General features: G+C 38.7%; 1 protein-coding gene across 2 annotated transcripts in view; it reads left to right on the plus strand.

Annotated features, from left to right (window-relative positions):
* The window catches only part of LOC103188884 (spermatid perinuclear RNA binding protein), a 73,069-nt gene extending 52,919 nt beyond the window's left edge, over window positions 1-20,150 (plus strand). Inside the window, exons 12-19 of one of the 2 annotated variants that reach the window (XM_007909046.2) lie at window positions 364-572; window positions 1,921-2,085; window positions 6,127-6,261; window positions 8,487-8,627; window positions 11,173-11,299; window positions 13,101-13,205; window positions 14,007-14,051; window positions 19,868-20,150. In XM_007909046.2, coding sequence (XP_007907237.1) covers window positions 364-572; window positions 1,921-2,085; window positions 6,127-6,261; window positions 8,487-8,627; window positions 11,173-11,299; window positions 13,101-13,205; window positions 14,007-14,051; window positions 19,868-19,962 — 1,022 coding nt within the window. In that variant the 3' untranslated portion in view covers window positions 19,963-20,150. Of the gene's footprint in view, window positions 1-363; window positions 573-1,920; window positions 2,086-6,126; window positions 6,262-8,486; window positions 8,628-11,172; window positions 11,300-13,100; window positions 13,206-14,006; window positions 14,052-17,116; window positions 17,613-19,867 lie in introns of those variants that run through there. The other variant, XM_007909048.2, reaches the window with a different exon arrangement.

Consider the following 20,150-nt stretch of genomic DNA (forward strand, 5'->3'; position numbering starts at 1 on the left):
AGCACTTGCAAATGTAAATACTAGTTTGCATGTTAATACTGGTTGAACCCAACTTTATTATTTAATAGTTAATTTGCAGGTAGGTGCATTTCCATATCCTTATGTCTGCAATACATGGTTAGCAGATATGACTAATCCACTTGCATGTTGAATTTACCATCACAAAATTTACTTGTTAGTCATCCCATTAAAATAATATGGGTGTGCTTACATACCTACAATACAAATTGTCTGCTATCTAATTTTTATCTTTTGGAGAGCGATATTTTTGTTTGTAAAGATATGCATTGTAAAAAAACTGTACTTATTGATAACAGTAAAGTGTTCCTTTAGATTTTACCTATTTGCCTTTTATTGTTCTAGTAATGGACAATAAAGCGATAGACACCAACCAACCCATGAATGCTCTGATGAGACTGAATCAAATTAAGCCAGGTCTACAGTATAAGCTTCTTTCACAGTCTGGCCCCGTGCACGCACCTGTCTTCACTATGTCTGTTGATGTTGATGGGAAAACATATGAAGCCTCAGGACCATCTAAAAAAACAGCCAAACTGAATGTAGCAGTTAAGGTAAGACCTGTGATCCTTTCTATGCTTCCTCTATGTTTAGCAATTTTTTACAAACTGATGAAGCAAGGTATCCACTAGACTGTATGTATCGTCATTCCTGAACAACAGTCTCTCTAACTAGATAATGTGAATGATAAATTTGTAATTAAGTGCAGTTGTATTAATCAGATATTCTTTGTGTTGTGAGGAGTGTGATATTTATTGAGAAAGCTCATTCAGTTTACTTGATAGAGATCCAAGTCTTGCAAGCAAACTTATTTATATACATCACAATTAATTCCTTTGTTTTCCTTTAAACTGCAATTTATTTGTTATATTTGGATAACTGATGTGTTTTAAATAACCTTTTCAACCTTTGATAGTGGTTTAATGTCATTTGACAAAATATTTTTTCATAAAACTCTTCTCAAATTAATTTAATTCAAATTGATTATATAATCAATTGACTGGCGGAAAAGGTCAGAGTTGCCTTTTATCAGCTCCTTGTTTAACAACTAAACAGTTTCAAACAGAACATTACTCATACGACAGAGTTTTCCTTAAGATTTTTATAAATATCTCAAATGTATATTTGTTTGTAAACTAACATTGTGAGAATCAGTCTTTAGTAGATACTGCCTCAGCCATCCATCAATACCAAATCTCAACAGAAAATACAGCACAATGCAATTTACATTTATATAGTGCTTTTCACATCGAGACGACGTCTCAAAGTGCTGGACAGGCACCTGAGCTGGAGCAGAGGGAGGTGGGAGGGAAAAGATGACTGAAAGCACGGTTGAAGAGTTTTGTTTTGCGATGTCTTTTAAACCAACTCATTCATTGGAAGGTGACCTTGACACAAATGTAGAAGCTTGTTTCTCTGTGTGGAGAGACCTGGAGGTTAACCTCAGCAAAAGAGCGCTTTTTATTCATCAGGCAGAGCATGAGGAGGAATGCTCAGGAGAATATCATACTAACTTTGCATGAAAAATTCTGCTAGTATCTTGGACCACTGGCATTGACATGTTTTATTGATCCAGTGATTCATAATGTGAATCTTCCAAACTTTTATGCATGTCATGTTTTTGCACTGTAGCTGGTCCAGAACCATTGGCCAACAAAAAGCTGATATCCAAAGGGATACCCTACATTCTCTCAGAAATGCCACTGCATTGAGTAATTTATGTATTTTACAAAGCAATATTATATTGATCTGTTGCATATGCACTACAAGGTTGCTTTGCAGTCACTTCATGGGATTCACACATCTTTTGTTGAATTTTGATATAATTAATTTGCAAGTGAAAGATGAATCAATGCCCGCTCTCCTATTCTATTCCTCTTTCAATTGTTGTTGATGTTTCAGGTGTTGCAGGCCATGGGCTGCCCAACTGGTATGGATTTGAAGATGTGTCTGGAATCTCAGGATATGGAGGAAAAATCCTCAAGCGATGATAAAAATGAGACTGTTTCTACAAACTCCAGCACTGACACAGCTGGCTGTGCTGCTGCTAGCACAAATACTCTCGAGGTATCGGATTTCACAACTTCTGCATGTTCGATAATTTTTTTTTTAAAAATTCTTTAAAATCCATTAAACTACTGTCACAATGTAATGTCTTGACAAAAATCTAAACTATCTCAAGGGTCCTAACAGAAATATCTATGAATTTTTCCAATTTAGTTTTCTATAAAAAACAGTTTACTTATTTCCCACCAACAATCCACTAACCTCAGATTTCACAAGATCACAAGAGAGGTTTGGATGAAGAAGACACTTTGGTCCATTTGATCTCATCTTTTCAGAATACTCTCCCATCAAAGCAATATATTGTTAATGATTCCAGGGTCCTGACCTGAACCACTGTTCCTGGTAACTTGTTACAGTTGGTAATTACCCTCTTGGTCAAAATATACTTCCCGGCTTCTGTCCTGTATTTGCCCTTTGACTACATTTTGACGAATTTCAAGATTGAGTTAAATCTCAGGTGTATAATTCCACACCAGCCACTGCTGTGACCTTTCTGAGAGAGGTTGTGCACATTTGTGGCTTTTTTTTGTGAGCTCTGCTCATTAGAACTGGACTGAATCTACCCAAGTGACAAACATAATCAAAGGTTTGTGTAGGTGGGCTCAGCCCAAAATGCCAAAAGGGAAACGACTCACTAATCCACTGTTACCACACCCATGACACTTCGGGACATAAACAAGGAATTGTGTGGGAAAGGAAAATGCTTTAGTGCAGCAGGAACCTTTCTTGACTTGCACACTTAGGCAGATTGTCAGGAAAGTATGTGGGAAGGTCTACTTTACCTTGAGGCTGCACCATAGTGCATCTAATGTTAATAGTATTTAAATGCTCTCACTGAGTGCAAAGTGAAGAGAATATTTCACATTTAGGGGAGGCTGAATGCAATACAGAAGAAAATACTAAATCATAGTTTTGTTAAAATAGATGCATCTACAAAATGCTGTTTTTGCACAGTTGACTGTATCAGATACTCTGTACAGCAGTTGAATGTGGGAAAACACCAGTTCAGCAGTTTTCTGAGAATTCCCTTTTCTTCAGTAAGGTTCATAAATTACAATTCCAGAAATGAAAGAAAAACTAGCCATGCCTGGTATCTGTAAGTTCCTTGAATATTTAATGCGTTTCTTGATAGATTACCTTGTTTATGTTGTGAATCTGCATTAGAAAGTACTAACTTCTGTTTATGAAACTATCCTATTTGTAGTGTGAATCAGTTGGACTAACAAGTTAGTGAAGAACATCTGCCAACCCACCCACCCCCCATTCATGGTTACCTTTCTTTGGTTATCATATCTTTGAAAACTTACAAATAAGGAAGCTAGTGCTGTCCGCTTGCACTTACAGTTATTTGTGCTACATTGAGGTACATGAAAGGAGACAAATCTGAGATTAGGTTTGACAGAACCCTGCCAGTGATCACGTAAATTGAAGACTGGTGGAAACTCCCAACTTCACAAAAATTGGCATAAAATTATTAGTTTATAGCCATTAACAGAAACTGAATGACCTTTCCACATTTCTCCCTCTAATGCTGACAAGCCATCAAGCCTGGTGATATATTCTGCAGTTGCTTTTATTTGTTCTCATTACGTTATGATACAAATGATCCCTTTTTTTATTAAACAAAATCTACTGATTTGCTCTTTCACATAGCCTCTTCCATTAAGTCTGAGTGAATACAACCCCTTCTACAGACCCAACAGCTGCCTTGGGTATTTTTAGTTCTACCTCAATTTTAATTTTACATTATTCTGCATTATAGCTTTAGGGCTGTTTATTGAAATGGACGTTTCGAAAGTTTTTATTTCCTGCCTTATTCAGAGCTCTGTGGTATCGAACTATATGGTGTGGAGGTGGCAAGCTTTCAAATCATTTTTTTACACATGGTTCAAAAGAGTGTAGAAAGCAGAGTTCATGTTAATGTCTCAAAAAAATCACAGAAGCGTTGGATGATGTTCTACATAAAATGGTGAGGTCGTATTTTTTCCAATTGCTTTTTTTATTTGGTTCATGGTTGATATTTTGACTGAAATTGTCTCAAATACACATAACACTTTTCAAAATGTGTTTTTCATTATATGAAAACTCCATATTATCATTAACCTATTGATGTATATTAATAATCCTTGCATTATTACAGCATATTCTGTCAAGCGTTTTGAGACGTCATAGAAGACGTGAGAAGCGCTATATCAAATGCAAGGATTATTATTATTATTTGATATTAAGACGTACATTCTAATTTGTGCTCGTGCCAGCTGATTTGGCATTTGATGCAGCATTGGAATTTGATCTGTGAGCAAATTCCAAAGAAATTGATGACACTATTGATAAATATGTTCACTAAATATGCTTGCAGATTCACAGCAATCGTGTGTCAATTGTGCACCCTTACTTGATGATGGAACGTAAAGTATAACTCTTGTAGGTCAGAGATGGCAAAGTCTTTTGGGCTTGCAAGCCACCAGTGATTAAATGTACACTTATCACGTCATTGAGTGACAGAGGCACCAGGGCTTCTTACCAATCTATCTGTTGACCTTCTATATTCTTGTCATATTACCCAGTGTAGTAGAGTTAATGCTTTGGTGACTTCCTAGAACAAGTTAGATCTTTGATGTGATCAGTGGATGACAGCCTGTTATTTTACACCAAGCAGTTAATCCTTTACTATGAGCTGCTGCTGCTGAATAGGCACAATATTGCAGTAATCAATCTAGGGTTGTATAAGATTCTTAAAGGGTGATTATCTTTCTTAAATAAGAAAAAATAGATTATTTTCAAAGATATGGAAAACTTGAGTAATCATATCAAAATAAAAATTGTGATTTTATTGGGAATAAATGGGAATATTATCAGGTGAAACATTTTATCGCCAGACTTTTGTTGTTACCTCTGCAGCCTTTCTTTAAAACCGCGAGATGCCCTTGGCCCAAGGTTTTTAAAAATGTTTTGCTGCCACAAATGCTGCGGCAATAAGCAAACCTGTGGATTAAGCAGGTGCAGACATCAGCACATTGTTAGTGGCAGGACTGCAATATGAACCTGGAAGGTGCTGTATAAATATCCTGGTGACTTTATGTATAGGCAACATTTATGGGTTTCTTTCATACCCGTGTTTAGTTCCTTTGTCATTGTCTGACATTCATTTTTATAAAATACTCAGGTTTTCACCTTTTTGATCAAATCATACAATGCTGAGGTGATAGTTTTGTTAAAAATCTAGTTTGTCCAAGTCAACTGATCAAACTATTGAAGTTATTTCTTTGTAAGTTCAAATCAATAAAGATCCAGGACTTTGTTCGGATCCCTCTATATTTTGTATCTATTAAATTGATATATTTTCCCCTATGTATTTCTGTTAAACCGTATATTTACAGATATAGTGATGAGATTCTCTTCTCTCTCACCCCCACCATGTTTTTTTTCTTAACTCCATTTGTTGATCCACCTGCAGCTGAGCAGAATGTGTGTTTATCATATAAATGATGCCAGGATGCCATCAAAGCATGATTCATCCTCTAAACTTTCCAGCTTCAGCTTCACACCTCAACCCAGCTCAGATTTGGGGACTGAGTGATGTGAGACTTGAGCCTGTATTTGACTTGCACTCTGATTTTGAGCATTAACACATTTTTATTTATGTTTAACAATGAATAATGACACATTTGAGGAAGTTTAAACACGTCCAATTGAGATGAATTGACCACTGATGAGTTCAATGATGCATGTTGAACTAATAACTAATGTGAAATTTAATCCCTTGCAACCCTTTATGGTTGGCCAAAAAAATAAATTTTCTTGATTGAATATTTCTTGATTTATGCCATAAATCCTTATGTTGTCTGGCTAGGTAGCTCCTGCTACCCAATTTCCCTCCACTGTTGGCCTTAGCTCTTGCTGGAAAACAAATCAATAGAAGCTGTCAAGAAAATAACATTTTAATCATAATCCTTTGGACCGCTTGAGGAAGAATCTGGTTTAAGGAACAATTCTATTGTGCTGTATGCCATGTTTAACGTGCTTGTTTGTATTGTGTAGATGAGAACTCAGGGTCCTATCCTTACAGCCAGTGGGAAAAACCCAGTTATGGAGCTGAATGAGAAGAGGAGGGGATTGAAGTACGAGTTGATATCAGAAACCGGTGGGAGTCATGATAAACGCTTTATTATGCAGGTATATTAGACAAAATTGATTGTTTGACTTGACAGTGAAGGCTAACTTCCATCCTGATGTTTGCAAAAATCCGATGTATTCTAAACTGAAGTAACACAACACTAGGGTGATAAAAATTGCTGTTGACTTTTGAATGGTTCCTAGGTACAGGTTACCAAGAAAGAAAATGTTTCTCAAAGTATTCTTGTTCTTCCATGTGGCTTTTGTCCTGAATTTTACTTACATTTACTAAGGCAGGTATGGCAGTGTATTTACTACAGCAGAAGGCTGCTTCTTATCAGTTTGATAGACATTCTAACCTCTGTACCCCAACTGGGTTACCTTAGCTAGCTCCCAAAACAAGGGCCCAGTGTACGGAGATTCTGCCCACATCTATTTTTGAGATATCTCGAAGACGCAATAAGGCGCTATATCAAATGCAAGGATTATTATTATTACAGGCACTATATTACATTACATGGTTTTAATAAACATTGGTATTAGGACCACTGCTCTTCTTAATATACATAAATGATCTGGACTTGGGTATAGCAAGTACCATTTCCAAGTTTGCGGACGACACAAAGTTAGGTAGGGAAGTAAACAGTGAGAAGGATAGGAACCGACTGCAGGAAGACAGACAGAACGGTAAAATGGGCGACACATGGCAGATGAATTTCAATGTGGAGAAATGCGAGGTAATGCATTTTGGAAGAAAGAATGAGGGGAGGCCATATAGACTGGTAATACAATCTTAAGGGGGTGAAAGAACAGAGAGACCTGGGGGTGCAGGTAAATGAATCCCTGAAGGTGGCAGGACAGGTAGATAAAGCTGTAAAAAGGGCAAATGGGATACTAAGCTTTATAAGTAGGGGCGTAGAGTACAAGAGTCAGGAGGTTATGATTAACCTATAGAAAACACTGGTTAGGCCTCAGTTGGAATACTGTGCCCAGTTTTGGGCACCACACTATAGAAAAGATGTTAAGGTATTGGAAAGGGTGCAGAGGAGATTTACGAGGATGGTACCAGGAATGAGGGACCTTGATTATGAGGAAAGGCGAGAGAGGCCGGGATTATTGTCATTAGAGCAGAGAAGGTTACGAGGAGATGTAATAGAGGTCTTCAAAATCGTGAGGGGATTTGATAGGTTAGAAAGGAAAAAACTGTTTCCACTGGTGGGTGTGTTGGTGACTCGAGATCACAGATTTAGAATAGTTTCTAAAAGAAGCCGAGGGGAGGTGAGAAGAAATTTTTTCACGCAGCGAGTTGTTAGAATCTGGAACCCATTGCCTGAAAGGGCAGTCGAGGCCGATTCGATAACAACTTTTAAAAACGCGGTGGATGGGTACTTGAGGAGGACGGGTTTGCAGGGTTATGGGGAAAGGGCTGGGAAGTGGGATTGAAATTGCTCTATTCAAAGAGCCACACAGACTCGATGGGCCGAATGGCCTCTATTTGTGCTGTACGATTCTATGATTCTATGATAATAGGTATATATATTGTGAATATTATTCTAAACCCATTACTTTGTTAATACATACAGCATTTATGCTTTATAGAGAGATAATAAACTATTGCTAATGTGATTTTAATATTGATTGCTGTCTTTAGTCATTTTTTTAAGTTTAGAACAAAATATTATTGATTATTTTATTGCTTAAGTACAATAATAAATGTTGATGGTAATTCCAGTACAACATGCAACCTGTACTTGACCATTTCAGCATTTGATTTAATGAGATGTAAATGTGAGAAATTGTAGAAAGCAACAATTGTAGTAATTATCTAATGTAGCTTCCTTCAGACCAGTTCTTTTCTGTGTGGAGTCCTGTAGTGTAGTGGTTAGAACGCTCGCCTCGCAAGCGAGAGGACCTGGGTTCAATTCCAGGGCAGGGCGAGACCTTAGGCAAGTTTCCTGACTCCACACACCTGGTTGTTTGTCGATTGGCAGATTGATTTTCCGGGGTTAATCCTTCAAAAATTTTTTAAAAATAATGGTAATTTGGATACTCAATCCACGACTGTTTGTGAGACACTGCTGTGCGCAATTGGGCTACCTTAGTGAAAGGTAAAAGCACATTAGCAATAGTTGATTGCAGCAATTGGGTTGACGCATTTTGCACAGGAAATATACAGTCAACTCACATTACAAATATCTTCTGTGAAGCGCTTTGAGACGACTCGAAGATGTGATAAGGCGCTGTATCAAATGCAAAGATTAATATTATTATTATTTTCTCCATAGGTGGAAGTGGATGGTCAGAAGTTCAAGGGAGCAGGCCCCAATAAGAAAGTAGCTAAGGCTAGTGCTGCTTTAGCTGCTCTAGAAAAACTGTTTTCTGGTCCCACTGCTGTAAACAACAAGAAGAAAAGAACTGGCCCTCCGGTAGGATGTCATTATTACCTGCTTGTATTTAATAATATAAACTTGCCCACTATTTTAATTATTGCTTATTTCGAAAATGACAGATGGCAAAATCTGAGCTAAAACACTAACCTGCAGTAGCTGTGATCTATGCAGTTACTATAGATATGTGTGTGTATATATATTTATACACATGTTGTAGCTTTGTTTCAGTTTTTGTGTTGCTCCAATGACACCTATTAATTGAACTGAATCAATTATCTGAACTCTCGTAGTTATTTATAAATTAGCATTTATAAATTTCTATATAAATTCACTTGTGTTTCTTATAATAGCATGAACATGCTTTCAATAACTGCTCTAAATATCACATTATTAAAGAATAGTGTAATTTGCTAAGCAATGGATTGCTGCACTGAGAGTGCTTAAAAGTGGCAGAGCCTGACTCCGAGCTGGGGGGAGGAGTGAGGAGCCCGTGAGCACGGTTGAAGAAGAAAGCTTTCAGGCGGGACTTGAAAGAGGGGGCAAGGTGGGGGGATTAAGGGAGAGTGTTCCAGAGTTTTGGGGCGTAATGGCTGAAAACACGACCTCTGATGGTGGGACAGAGGGTGTGAGGGACGAGCAGGAGGCTGGTGCCAGTCGAGCGGAGGTGCCGGGTAGTGGATTAATAATAATAAATAATAATCCTTGCATTTACATCTTCTAGACGTCTCAAAGCACTTCACAGAATAGACTGATTGACAAAGTGAATTGACTGAATATTTGTAGGCGAAATTAGGGAGTGGGGAGAGGAGGTCGGAGAGTTAGGTGCCAGGGAGTGAATGGATTTGAACACGAGTGTGAGGACCTTGAAGTTGATCTGTTTGGTGATGGGAAGCCAGTGGAGCCTGGGCCAGATCTGGCGAGATGTGGGGTCGGAGTTTGCTCTGGGTCAGTATGAGAGCAGCAGAGTTTTGAATGACCTGGATCTTGTGAATGGTGGAGCTGGGGAGACCAGCGAGGAGTGCATTGGAGTAATCCAAGCAGGAGGTGACTAACGCACACACGAGGGTTTCGGCTGCATTTGGGGTAAGTTAAGGTCAGAGGCGGGCAATGTGGTGGAGGTGGAAGAAGGCAGTCCTAGTCAGGGACTGGATGTGGGGGAGGAAGGACAGTTGGGGGTCGAACCGGATGCCCAGGTTGCGCACTGGTTTGGTGAGTCTGAGAGAGAGCCCAGGGAGGTTGCGGAGTTTAGATCCGCAGGAGTGAAGACGTTGATGGGAGCCAAGGAGTATGGCTTCTGTCTTGTCCATATTCAGCTGCAGGAAGTTTACACTCATCCAGGCCTCAATGTCTGCCAGACAAGCTGATAGAACATCGGGGACCTGGAGTTTACCCTGTGTCTGCGGATGCCATCGCCCAGAGGGAGCAAATAGATGAGGAAAAGAAGAGGGTCAAGGATGGAGCCCTGGGGTACCCCGCAGGTGACTGGGCAGGGGGCGGGCGGAGAAACCATTTGCTGAGACGAAATGGAGGCGGTTTGTTAAGTAGGACTTGAACCATGTGAGTGCGGTCCCACTCAGGCAGATGAGAGAGGAGAGCTGATGGAAGAGGTTGGCGTAGTCGACTGTCGAACGCGGCAGAGAGATCCAGGAAGATAAGGAGGCAGAGGGAGCCCTGGTCACAGATAGAGAGAATGTCATCTGTGACTTTGACAAGTGCTGTCTCTGTGCTGTGGGCAGTCGGGGCGGAAACCAGACTTCAGGGGCTCGAGGAGGGAGTGGAGGGAGAGGTGTGACCCAAGTTGACCTGCAACAATGTGTTCCAGGACTTTGGCAAGGAAGGTTAGGTTGGAGATGGGACGGTAGTGTGAGAGATTAGAGGGATCGAGGGTGGTTTTTTTTAGGGGGGGGTTGATGACAGTGGTTTTCAGGGGGGAGTAGATCAGAGCCTGAGGAGGGAGACTGGTTGACGGTGTCGGCCAGCAGGGGAGAGAAAAGGGAGAGTTGCGTGACCAGCAGCTGGGTGGGGAGGGGGTTGAGGTACCAGGTGGTGAACTTCATCTGGGTGATTGTGGTTGAGAGGGAGGAGGGAGAAATAGGGGCAAAGGAGTGGAAGGAGGAGGGAGTGGCAGGAGCCGTGGCTGAGGGAGAAGGCGGTGTAGATGGTCTGCTGTGATGGACGGTGGAAAACAGCGTCTTTGGATCGTTTTTTGTCTCCAGGATGACTTTGGAGTAAAAGTCAGTTGTGGCCTGTGAAAGAGAGAGGCGGTGGGTGTGGAGGTGCTTGAGCCACAGCTGGCAGTGAATCGTAAGGTCCTATTTCTGCTAATTCTACAAAGAGCTCTTAATACAATACATTTGTCAACTCAGAAATTTTTATTTTCTACAAAGGTTAAATTATCTCAGTGAAATACTAGGCATTAATCACATGGATATATATCTATGGGCATTATGTTCAATTAAGGCTTTTTTCTTAACCTCCGTGTTAAGAGATTGAAATCTGTGATTATTTTTCTGCTGACTTGTGCACACAGGCTATCAAGAACAAATAGTGTCTCACAGACTTTAATGTTTTTGTTACTTAGACTAAGGGCCCAATCGCTGCGCCGATTGCTACTGTCCAAACACTGCGAGGCCGAGGGAGAGGAGCCTTGAGCAGAGGAGCATTTGCTGGTGCTGCAGTAACAGCTGCTCCGGGATACATAACGCCAGGTATGGTGCACAGCAAAACGTCATGTAGTCAAGGTCAAATCTCCCAGGAGAGGAAGCTGTTCACTTCATAACTGGTACCGCAATTTCTAGATCCAGTCACTGTGGATATTTTAGGAACAGCCAGCAAAGCAATGATGGATCTGATTCATGTTCCACACGTTAAAGATCCTGTGGGCGTTAAAGAACCCATGGCTCTATTCGAAAATAAAATTGGTCACTCAATCCACAGCTGTTTGTGGAACACTGCTGATGTGAGCATTTATCTGCACACAAATTTTATATTTTTTCAAATCCATTTTTTTAACTTAATTTTGAATGAGGGGCTATAATCACAGAGAATGCTTTAATTTATCTTATTTACATTATTGACAAAACTGAGGTTATCCTGTTCATCTCACCTCAGTCGCTGACCACATCCCCTCTCCTAGTTACTCACTCCTGACACTGCAGAACCTCAGGGTTTGGCTGACCCTCAATTCTTCTTTAAATATTTCATCCAGGCTCTGATCAAGTCGGCTTTCCTCCATCTCTGCAATATCACATAGCCTCGGGCTCTAGCTAACACCCCCCCCCCCCACCACCATTCCTCTCGGAGGAGGGTTAACATTACTAATTCAGTGAAAGTACATCTCCAAGAAACACTTAATAATTTCCCATAAAGGTGGTTTACATTTTTAACACACTGACTCGTTGAATGTGTAAGTATTTGAATGTAACATCAAAATTCTGTTAATTATTGAGATATTGCCACCTGCTTCACTCCGTTGTATTTAAGGAATTAGAATTGGAAACACTATGTTTTACTCAAAGCATTTAAAAGCCACGAGACATGACATATTCTGTGAAAATTATGTAATTTTTCAGTTTCCAGAGTTGGCTTTGTGTCAACAGTACCAGCTCAATGTCACACCATCACAGCAGCTTTGTCGTAGATTCCAGTGAGTGAACTTGATAGGCAAATGGCATTTTCTCGTTCCATGCATCCTTATTTTCTGTATAAAGCTAAGGGGAAAATTGTTCTTACTAATGGTCTTTGAGAACTAGATGAAAAGTAAGAAACTGCATTTGGAGCTCAGACTGAGGAGAACAAAACCTACGTTTTTTATAGTTAGAAACTGGTAAACATGACCTTGAGTAAGGAAGAAGACATAAAAAATAACTGAATGAATGCCAAAGTAACTGGGTGAACAAATAACATTTTAAAATTGTTATATTTTACTTAAAATCATACATTTTATTTTATTAAGACTTGCCTCTTTGGCTGTGCTTTTTGGTAATTTAGTGTACCACTAGTAAAGTTTTGCAGTAGTAAAGCTATTTATTCCTGGGTGTTTTACTAGCATTATTGTTGATATCATTTTTTCCAGCAATTAGGTGTGTGATCAGAGGGCAGAGCTGTGCCAGGGGCCACGCATTGGACAAAGGCCCAGGGCTATTTTCATATGTTTGTTGCAGCTGGATCATAATCTACATTGGACTCAGATTTATTGCTAATTATGTTGGATCCTAATTTCATGGGAACTGTTCCATTGAATTATGGCGATTTGAATCTTTGACTGAATTTCTTATGTGAGGTACAATGTGTTCAATTCACGGATAATTGAATAGAGTCCAGCGTGATAATGTAGCAAGACTTGTGCATATAGATATATATCCATGTGATTAATGTCTAGTATTTCACTGAGATAATTTAACCTTTGTGGAAAAGGAAAATTTCTGAGTTGAAAAATGGGTTGCATTAAGAGCTCTCTGTAGAAGTGATATTGACACTTTTATTTTTTTTTCTCTTTCTGTCCTCCAGTTTTCTCTCCATACCTCTCATCTCCTGACAGTGGCAACTCGTGCTGGGGTGCAGTTCCACATGTACCTCGCCCAAGTGCTCATTCTCCCTGTGTAAGCTTGGAAAGTGAGTGTCAGCAAGCTATTAAACATAGGAGGGAAAGAGGGCTGGCGGGAGAGAAACACAGCTGAGCTCTGTACTTCCATGACATTCAGATGGATATTCCGAGTTGAATTGTGGGGTGTGGGGTGTGGGGGGCAATGGATTACAAAGGTAATCCCTTCTAGGAATGTGGATGTGTTGTTGTCTACCCTTCTCACTGGCACAGAAAGGCTGAGGCAGGTTGGCCATTGACCTAGCTAGGGTCAGCTGTCTGAGTGCAAGATCAAACCTGAGACATTACTGGTCTGTGCAGTTCAGTACCTCATTACCCACTAAGCTATCAGTCTGGGTGGCGAGGGAGGGGAATCATACATACATTCTTAATTTAAATTAATTGAAAGATTGCAGAAATTCTAGATGGCTGCTGGGTTCACCTACAAATACATAGAAAAAATTCTAAAGTGCTTTGAAAAGTTTCAATGGGATAAAACACAAAACCTAATTCAAGGATTATTTATTTAATTAATTTCATGATTGAAAACTTCATCTTTTGCCAGAAAGAGACATGATTTGTTTCATGTAGGATAGCAAATTGCTGAAAATTGTTATCAAACTAGAGTATTTTTTAAAAATTGTGACGAATGGGAATTGATTTGGTAATTAGGCAGTTCAGTGCTGTTTGCTTAATATTCTAAATAGTGGTTACCACGCGCCTAATCATTTAGAGTGAACACCAAATGCTTAATAATATATTTTCAGATTCCACTGGTAATACTTTACTCATCTTGCAGAATTAGAAGGGAATAATGTTAATTTTCTTTCTAGGTTATGGGGCACCCTATGGATTCAGTGCTGCTGCCCCAGCTTACGGTATGTATGTCACTGTAAAATGATACCATGATATTTTTCATACATTGATCTAGAAAGTGTATATCTGTTACATAGAGATATACACAAGCGTGTAAACATTAACACCCTTTGAGTACTTAAGTGCCTTTGATAGCTTTCTTGATGTATACATTTGTTATACCATATACAGTGAAAACATTCTATAATTTTTTAACAGCTGCTTCTGTGAAGTAAAATTCTGTACTGTACAAACCGTGCATTACTTAACTCCAATCACAAAATACATTTTAATATATTTAGGAAAATATTTTGTGGTCAATCTTTCATGTGCTCCAAGGGTTAAATGTTTCATTGGATTAAAACACATTAGGTTTTTTTTTAAATAGTACCTTTTTCACTTAGTTCATTGTAATTAACATGCTCATACAAACAAGCCAAGATGCTATTTTGTTACCCAATTTAAAACAAAAATAGAAGAAATTAGCATAACCTCATGGTTCTTCTCCTTCCTGGTTGGAGCCACTCTTGCGAAGCGTTAACTGACTGTAAAGGGACTGTGTGTAATCTCTGCTTCTCCTCTTCCATGCCAGACTGTACATATGATTAAATGTGGTCCCGGTGCTTTTGCAGCATTGAGATACGATATTCAAAGCTACAGTGGTGCCAGATACGGACAAGTAGAAAGGCAGTAGTTTAGGGAAATCTCAAAAGAGTTAGAGTGTACTGGTAGCATATTAATTTTAAACATGTAAACCCAATCCAAACATTCTGCTTAGTGTTTTGTTTTCCATAGTTCCCGTTAGTTTCTCAATTTGTTTTTACATTTGACTAAACTATAATCATTTCTGACATTGTCCTGTAAAGAGTCAGCATTAAATGTTCACACCCTGGCTGCTCAGCTTGAGAAATGATAATTTACCGGTTAAATTGATTAGCAACAGGACAGATGGAATGTGCAAACATTTCATTTTGCACTGAGAATGTCTGACTGCCTGACAGAGACAGCTGAAGGAATTAGTGAAACGCCTGCATTTCTAATCACCAGCATGGCTGTGAGAATCATTCGCTCTTTGTCTGGCAAAGGGCAACCTGCCTTTTCACCTTGCCCCGTCATTTCTAGATTGCCCAGTTCTCCACTCTTTATTCTGGATTGGAAATAGACAGCAAAGGATAGACACATTTATATTTGAGAAGATCATTAACCTGCACCATTTGCCAGTGTAAGAAGCGGCTAGAGTGTTGATATTTTCATGCAGTAAACCAAGATTTCTTCATGGATATTATGCTATTCCATTAGACATGCAACCGGGTATGTATCATCAACTGCAGTTAGAATTTTTCCAATCCATATTCCTAAAGCAAATTTTTCCTCCTCTTCCCCCCCCACCATCCAGAAATAATTAATTTCTATGCTCCCTGTCACTCTGTTATTTTAATAGTTAAACCTACAAAATGATTAACATGACGCTGACTTCAATATGTGTTGTTACACTTTCACGGAAGTTTATTTCTAAATGTTAATGAGTAGCACAACTACCTAGAGACCTATGTCTATAGTTTACTACAGTGGCTTGTTTTAATCTCGAAACTGGCACCGTACCGTTGCTTTGAATGAGTCTTAAGTGCAAATGGTGACAAGGGACTACGAGATTTATTTGGAGTCAGTATTGAGCTGTGCATGAGAATATTTTTTATGTGTAAAGACAGTCTTTCCAAATATAAATCTGCAAAGTTTTCTATCAGCTTTACAGCTGGTGCATGTCTGAAGTGACTTGCCTGACATGTGGTTCAAAACTCCAGTTCATATTTTGTCAGCACCGTGTTGAAAATCTTCACTGTTCAAATGGCTCCAAATGAATGTTATCTTCTGTATATGAGAACCATGTCATCATTTGTCACGTAGACATCCCATGTTCCCCCAGTGTCTAAATGTAATGCAAAACTATATCTGACGAGGCTGTCTTCTTGGCTGTAGACTAAAAGTGCCTTCACTGCCTGTGTAAGCTGTTGCATGTTGGGAAATTGCACTTCAGTTATCTGGTGCTGTTGAACTCCTACTGTTGCTGCTTTGTGATTTCTAAAGAGGATAATTAACATTGAGAAGAAATCTGACCCAGATTACATAGAATTACTGCCTAGATTACATAGCATTTTGAGGCCACAAGAACTTAGTGATCAATCAAATGACATCAACAGCCCCAGATCTCTCCAGATCTGCTATTCAAACTCTCTTTAAATAACATCAGCGTTTGCTGCAGGATACATAGCATAATCTTTGCTTTTAAAGTCTCAGCCTGAGGCATGACTGGTCTGTAGTAACACCTGCTTTAAAGGTTTGCTGCCCAAACTTGCTCAGCACCAATTTTTCAGTGGAATTGGACTATGATGATGGGACCCAGTTGCTTTAGGCATTTAAGAACCATTCAGAAAAAGCACTTCAATATAATGTTATTTTTTAAACTGTCTAAACCATCACAAGCCTTTATCTGCATTGTTCACCCCGCCTTTTATTAATGATGGAATTTTTTTAGCAATAAATTTCTGATTCGTTATCGGCTTAGATCCAAGGGCTTGGTCGAGAAGGTGGGAGTAATACTCAGCAACAATAATTCTGCGCTTTGTGTACAACTGTATAGAGTATAGCTTTATTTCTTTAAACCACTTGCAATACGTTTGATGTCCTTTGAATCAGTAATTGGGATTGATATAGAAATAACAAGATAGTCGATATTCCCCTGAATACTTTAATAATAATGTCCAGGAATATACTCAGTTGGATGATTTTTGCAGACTAATCTTCTTAATATCCCCTTGTAATCCTTACACATTCATTGGAGCAGGGATTTTTTAAAAAAAAAGAAAGTTGCCAATTCCAATTATATACTTTTATATATACGACAGGAGGGTATTACACAAAATCAAGTTTCATGCTTGTTTGTAGTATGACTCAAATAGATCAAGTGATGTATTTCAAGCAAAAATAAATGGCTAATCTGGAAAGATCTATGGTAATAACCTTAGATTTTTAAGTCAATTTAATGGACCAATAAACTTATTTGGGGACCTTTCATTTCTTCTCTCTATAGGTTTACCAGGCAAGAGAATGCTTCTGTTCCCTGTTATGAAAATTCCAACATATCCTGTTCCCCATTACTCCTTTTTCAGCTAATTACTGTATTAGAAGCCTAATGACCGATTCTGATCACAATAGCAAAAACAATAAGTGGGCATTAGGAGAGAATAAAGTTAATGCTCTTTTTAATTCAATTTCTTTTGAAAATGTTGTATGAAGCAAATTATTTGTAAGATACGTTTTTTTTCCCCCTATCTTTTTGATTTTAACAAAAAGGCTACAGGTTTAGTTCATTAAAACTTGAAGATGTACTGTGAAATGTTACCTCATTCTTGGAATATAACTTATGCAGCCTTCTGTGATTAAAAAGTAATGAACTTTTTTAAAAAATACTCACAGACATTTTAATTGAAGTATCACAGCTTCTGAAGAATTTTATGGAAGCTTATTTGTGAAGGATGTGTAGATAATAGATCTCTGATCACAAATAAAACAGTTTGTTTCAGAACCAGCATATTGCCTGTTTTATAAATCTCTTCACGTAGAAAGCCTTAACCCAGTTTTGTGCACACGCTCTGTACTGGCTGTCATTTGTGTAATAGTGGATTTGGGGGTGTGATAGGGGTTGGGTTTCGTGGTCAGCAAACATTAAACAGTTACAAAACAAAGGTTACACGTGAAGCCCAACTGATCGTACAAATGATGGAAGCTCAAAATGAAATAATTTACCCATTTCCTTCCTGAAATATCCTGGTATGAAGCAAGTGTTCAAATTGGCTTAAGGCTGCCTTTAACTCCATAATCTTGCATTCGGTTCTTGTGGCCTTCTTCACAGTTAAATGAAATGTACCTTAACTTGGCTTTAGTAGCTCCCAGGTAGACAGGGTTTTAATTAATGAGCAGCCCTTTTTATGATCAGGTCTTTGCTAAGGATCTTTTTCCCACTGCACAAATTGGAGAATCTGAAGCAGCAACAAGGTCCCGTGGATACCTGCCATCTAATGTCCCAATTCTTGTTGAGTGCTGCTTTTTTTTAAAAAAGAGAAACGTTTCACCCACAGGCCATCATTCTTCCATCAGGTTGTTTAACAGAAATTCACATTAGTCTGCTCGGCTAATTATTAACCAACCCTTTTACCTGTGTAATCGTTCTTGTGTTGATGCATGCATTTTGTGAAAATGATCCTGTCACTTGGGTAGTTTTTGAGTTCTTAAATTCATCTTTGTTTTGTCTCACATTCTCCCCCCCCCCCCCCCCCACCCGAGATCAAGGTTGAAATCAGTCTGTTTCCAATATTCATTCCTGAGGAAAAGCACCTTCCTCTTAAGATCATTCGGCTATTGGACAGCGATACATTAAGTTAAAGGTTTTCTTACTATTAATTGTTTAAAATCAGTAGTTAGCTATTACAAATCTATGTTGAAAAATAATTTAAAGGGCATTAAATATTACTTCTTTCTGTAAGTTTCAGTCGAACAATACCTGAGGATAATCACTTACAAATACACAGTCAACTACACTTTATGATAAATAGTGCCAAGCTCCTTGAGATGTTTTGAAAATGTGATAAGGCGCTAGATTAATAGAAATCTTTAAGGATTGTTCTGCAATTTTACATTAAAAATCTTTTGCACAACATGTTCACACATCATTGTGTACAAATTACTCATGCAGTATAACCATTGACTATTTTCATAAAATAATCCCAACATTTTTATTGAGCCTTCCCTCTGCAACTCAGTCCCTGAAGTCCTGTAGCTCAGTGGTTAGAGCGCTCGGCTCGCAAGCAAGGAGACCCGGGTTTGATTCCCAGGCAGGTTGAAACCATAGACATTCTGTTTACACAATTCTGTTTACCTAGCAGTAAATAGGAAGCAGGAAGTAATAGAATTAGTCGATTGGCGGATCGCTTTCTGGGGGTAATAAGTCCTGTTGACAATTTAAAAAGTTTAAAAGAAGGCCCTTCAGCCCATTTGATCTCATCCTTCCCATTGCATGCTGTTTCTTCAGTGAAAAACACAACTAAGCAGTGGTATTGAAGTGAATAAGAAATAGTTTAGTGCAAGTGCCCAGCATGTTGAAAGTAATCTTCTCAATGATGTATAAAATGACAAATAAATGACACACCAGATACGATAGGTTAGAGTGCCTAGACTAGAGTATGACAGTGACTTGCAGATGATTTAATGAGACTGGACATTACTCATGGCAGATGTTTTTGAGGAGCCCGGTAACCTGACTTCATGAAATCCTTTTGCCATTTAGTACTTTGCATTTAGCTGGGAGAGAATTGGTTACATGTCATTCATTACGTTCAGTATTGTTCGTTTCTCCGAGTGGTTAGCTTTGGTGGTCCGTGGATGAAACCAAGCCATTCCTGATGTGAGGAATACACTGCTTCTTTGTCTTACCACGCTTTAAAAGTGTGAACTTGTTCTGTAAGGTAGAACTATTGTACTGCTTCCAACATGATGTCTGTGATTGTCTAATACTGTATATTTGTTATAAGATACTAGTATTGTCTGAACTAGTTTGTTACTGCTAGTTTACATTTCTCTGCTTTATTTAAGATTAGCTTTTTTTTGTCAAAGTAGAAAACATGCGACCTTCAAGTTTTTAATGTCTTTGACAAAGAAATACCCCATTGCAATGAAAATCCCACATACAGATAAAGGAGCAGAGAAATATAAATGCTAATGAACAGATTCACTGCAGTGATAATTAATATGCAGTTCTGCTTCTCTGCTCTTTTCCTCACTGTAGGTGGTTTTTTCATTGACAATCCTTATTACCAGCCTCGGGCCATCGCACCTTTTATTATTCACTTGGGTCCTCAGGATTTCGACTCTGACTTCTAGAACCATCAGGTTGTTGAGACTTGAAACTTATTTTTTTNCTCATACCAGTTCATTTTTGAGCTTAGGAACAAAAGGAGACGACTTCAAGGTCATGTCCATAATCAAGGCTTACAAGAATAGCCGTCTTTGGCAATAGCTTATTTAAATTTAAAATGGACAACCAAAATTATGAGCACTGTTTGTCAATG

The sequence above is a fragment of the Callorhinchus milii genome, unplaced genomic scaffold (assembly GCF_018977255.1).
Source record: "Callorhinchus milii isolate IMCB2004 unplaced genomic scaffold, IMCB_Cmil_1.0 Scaffold8, whole genome shotgun sequence".
Classification (NCBI taxonomy): domain Eukaryota; kingdom Metazoa; phylum Chordata; class Chondrichthyes; order Chimaeriformes; family Callorhinchidae; genus Callorhinchus; species Callorhinchus milii.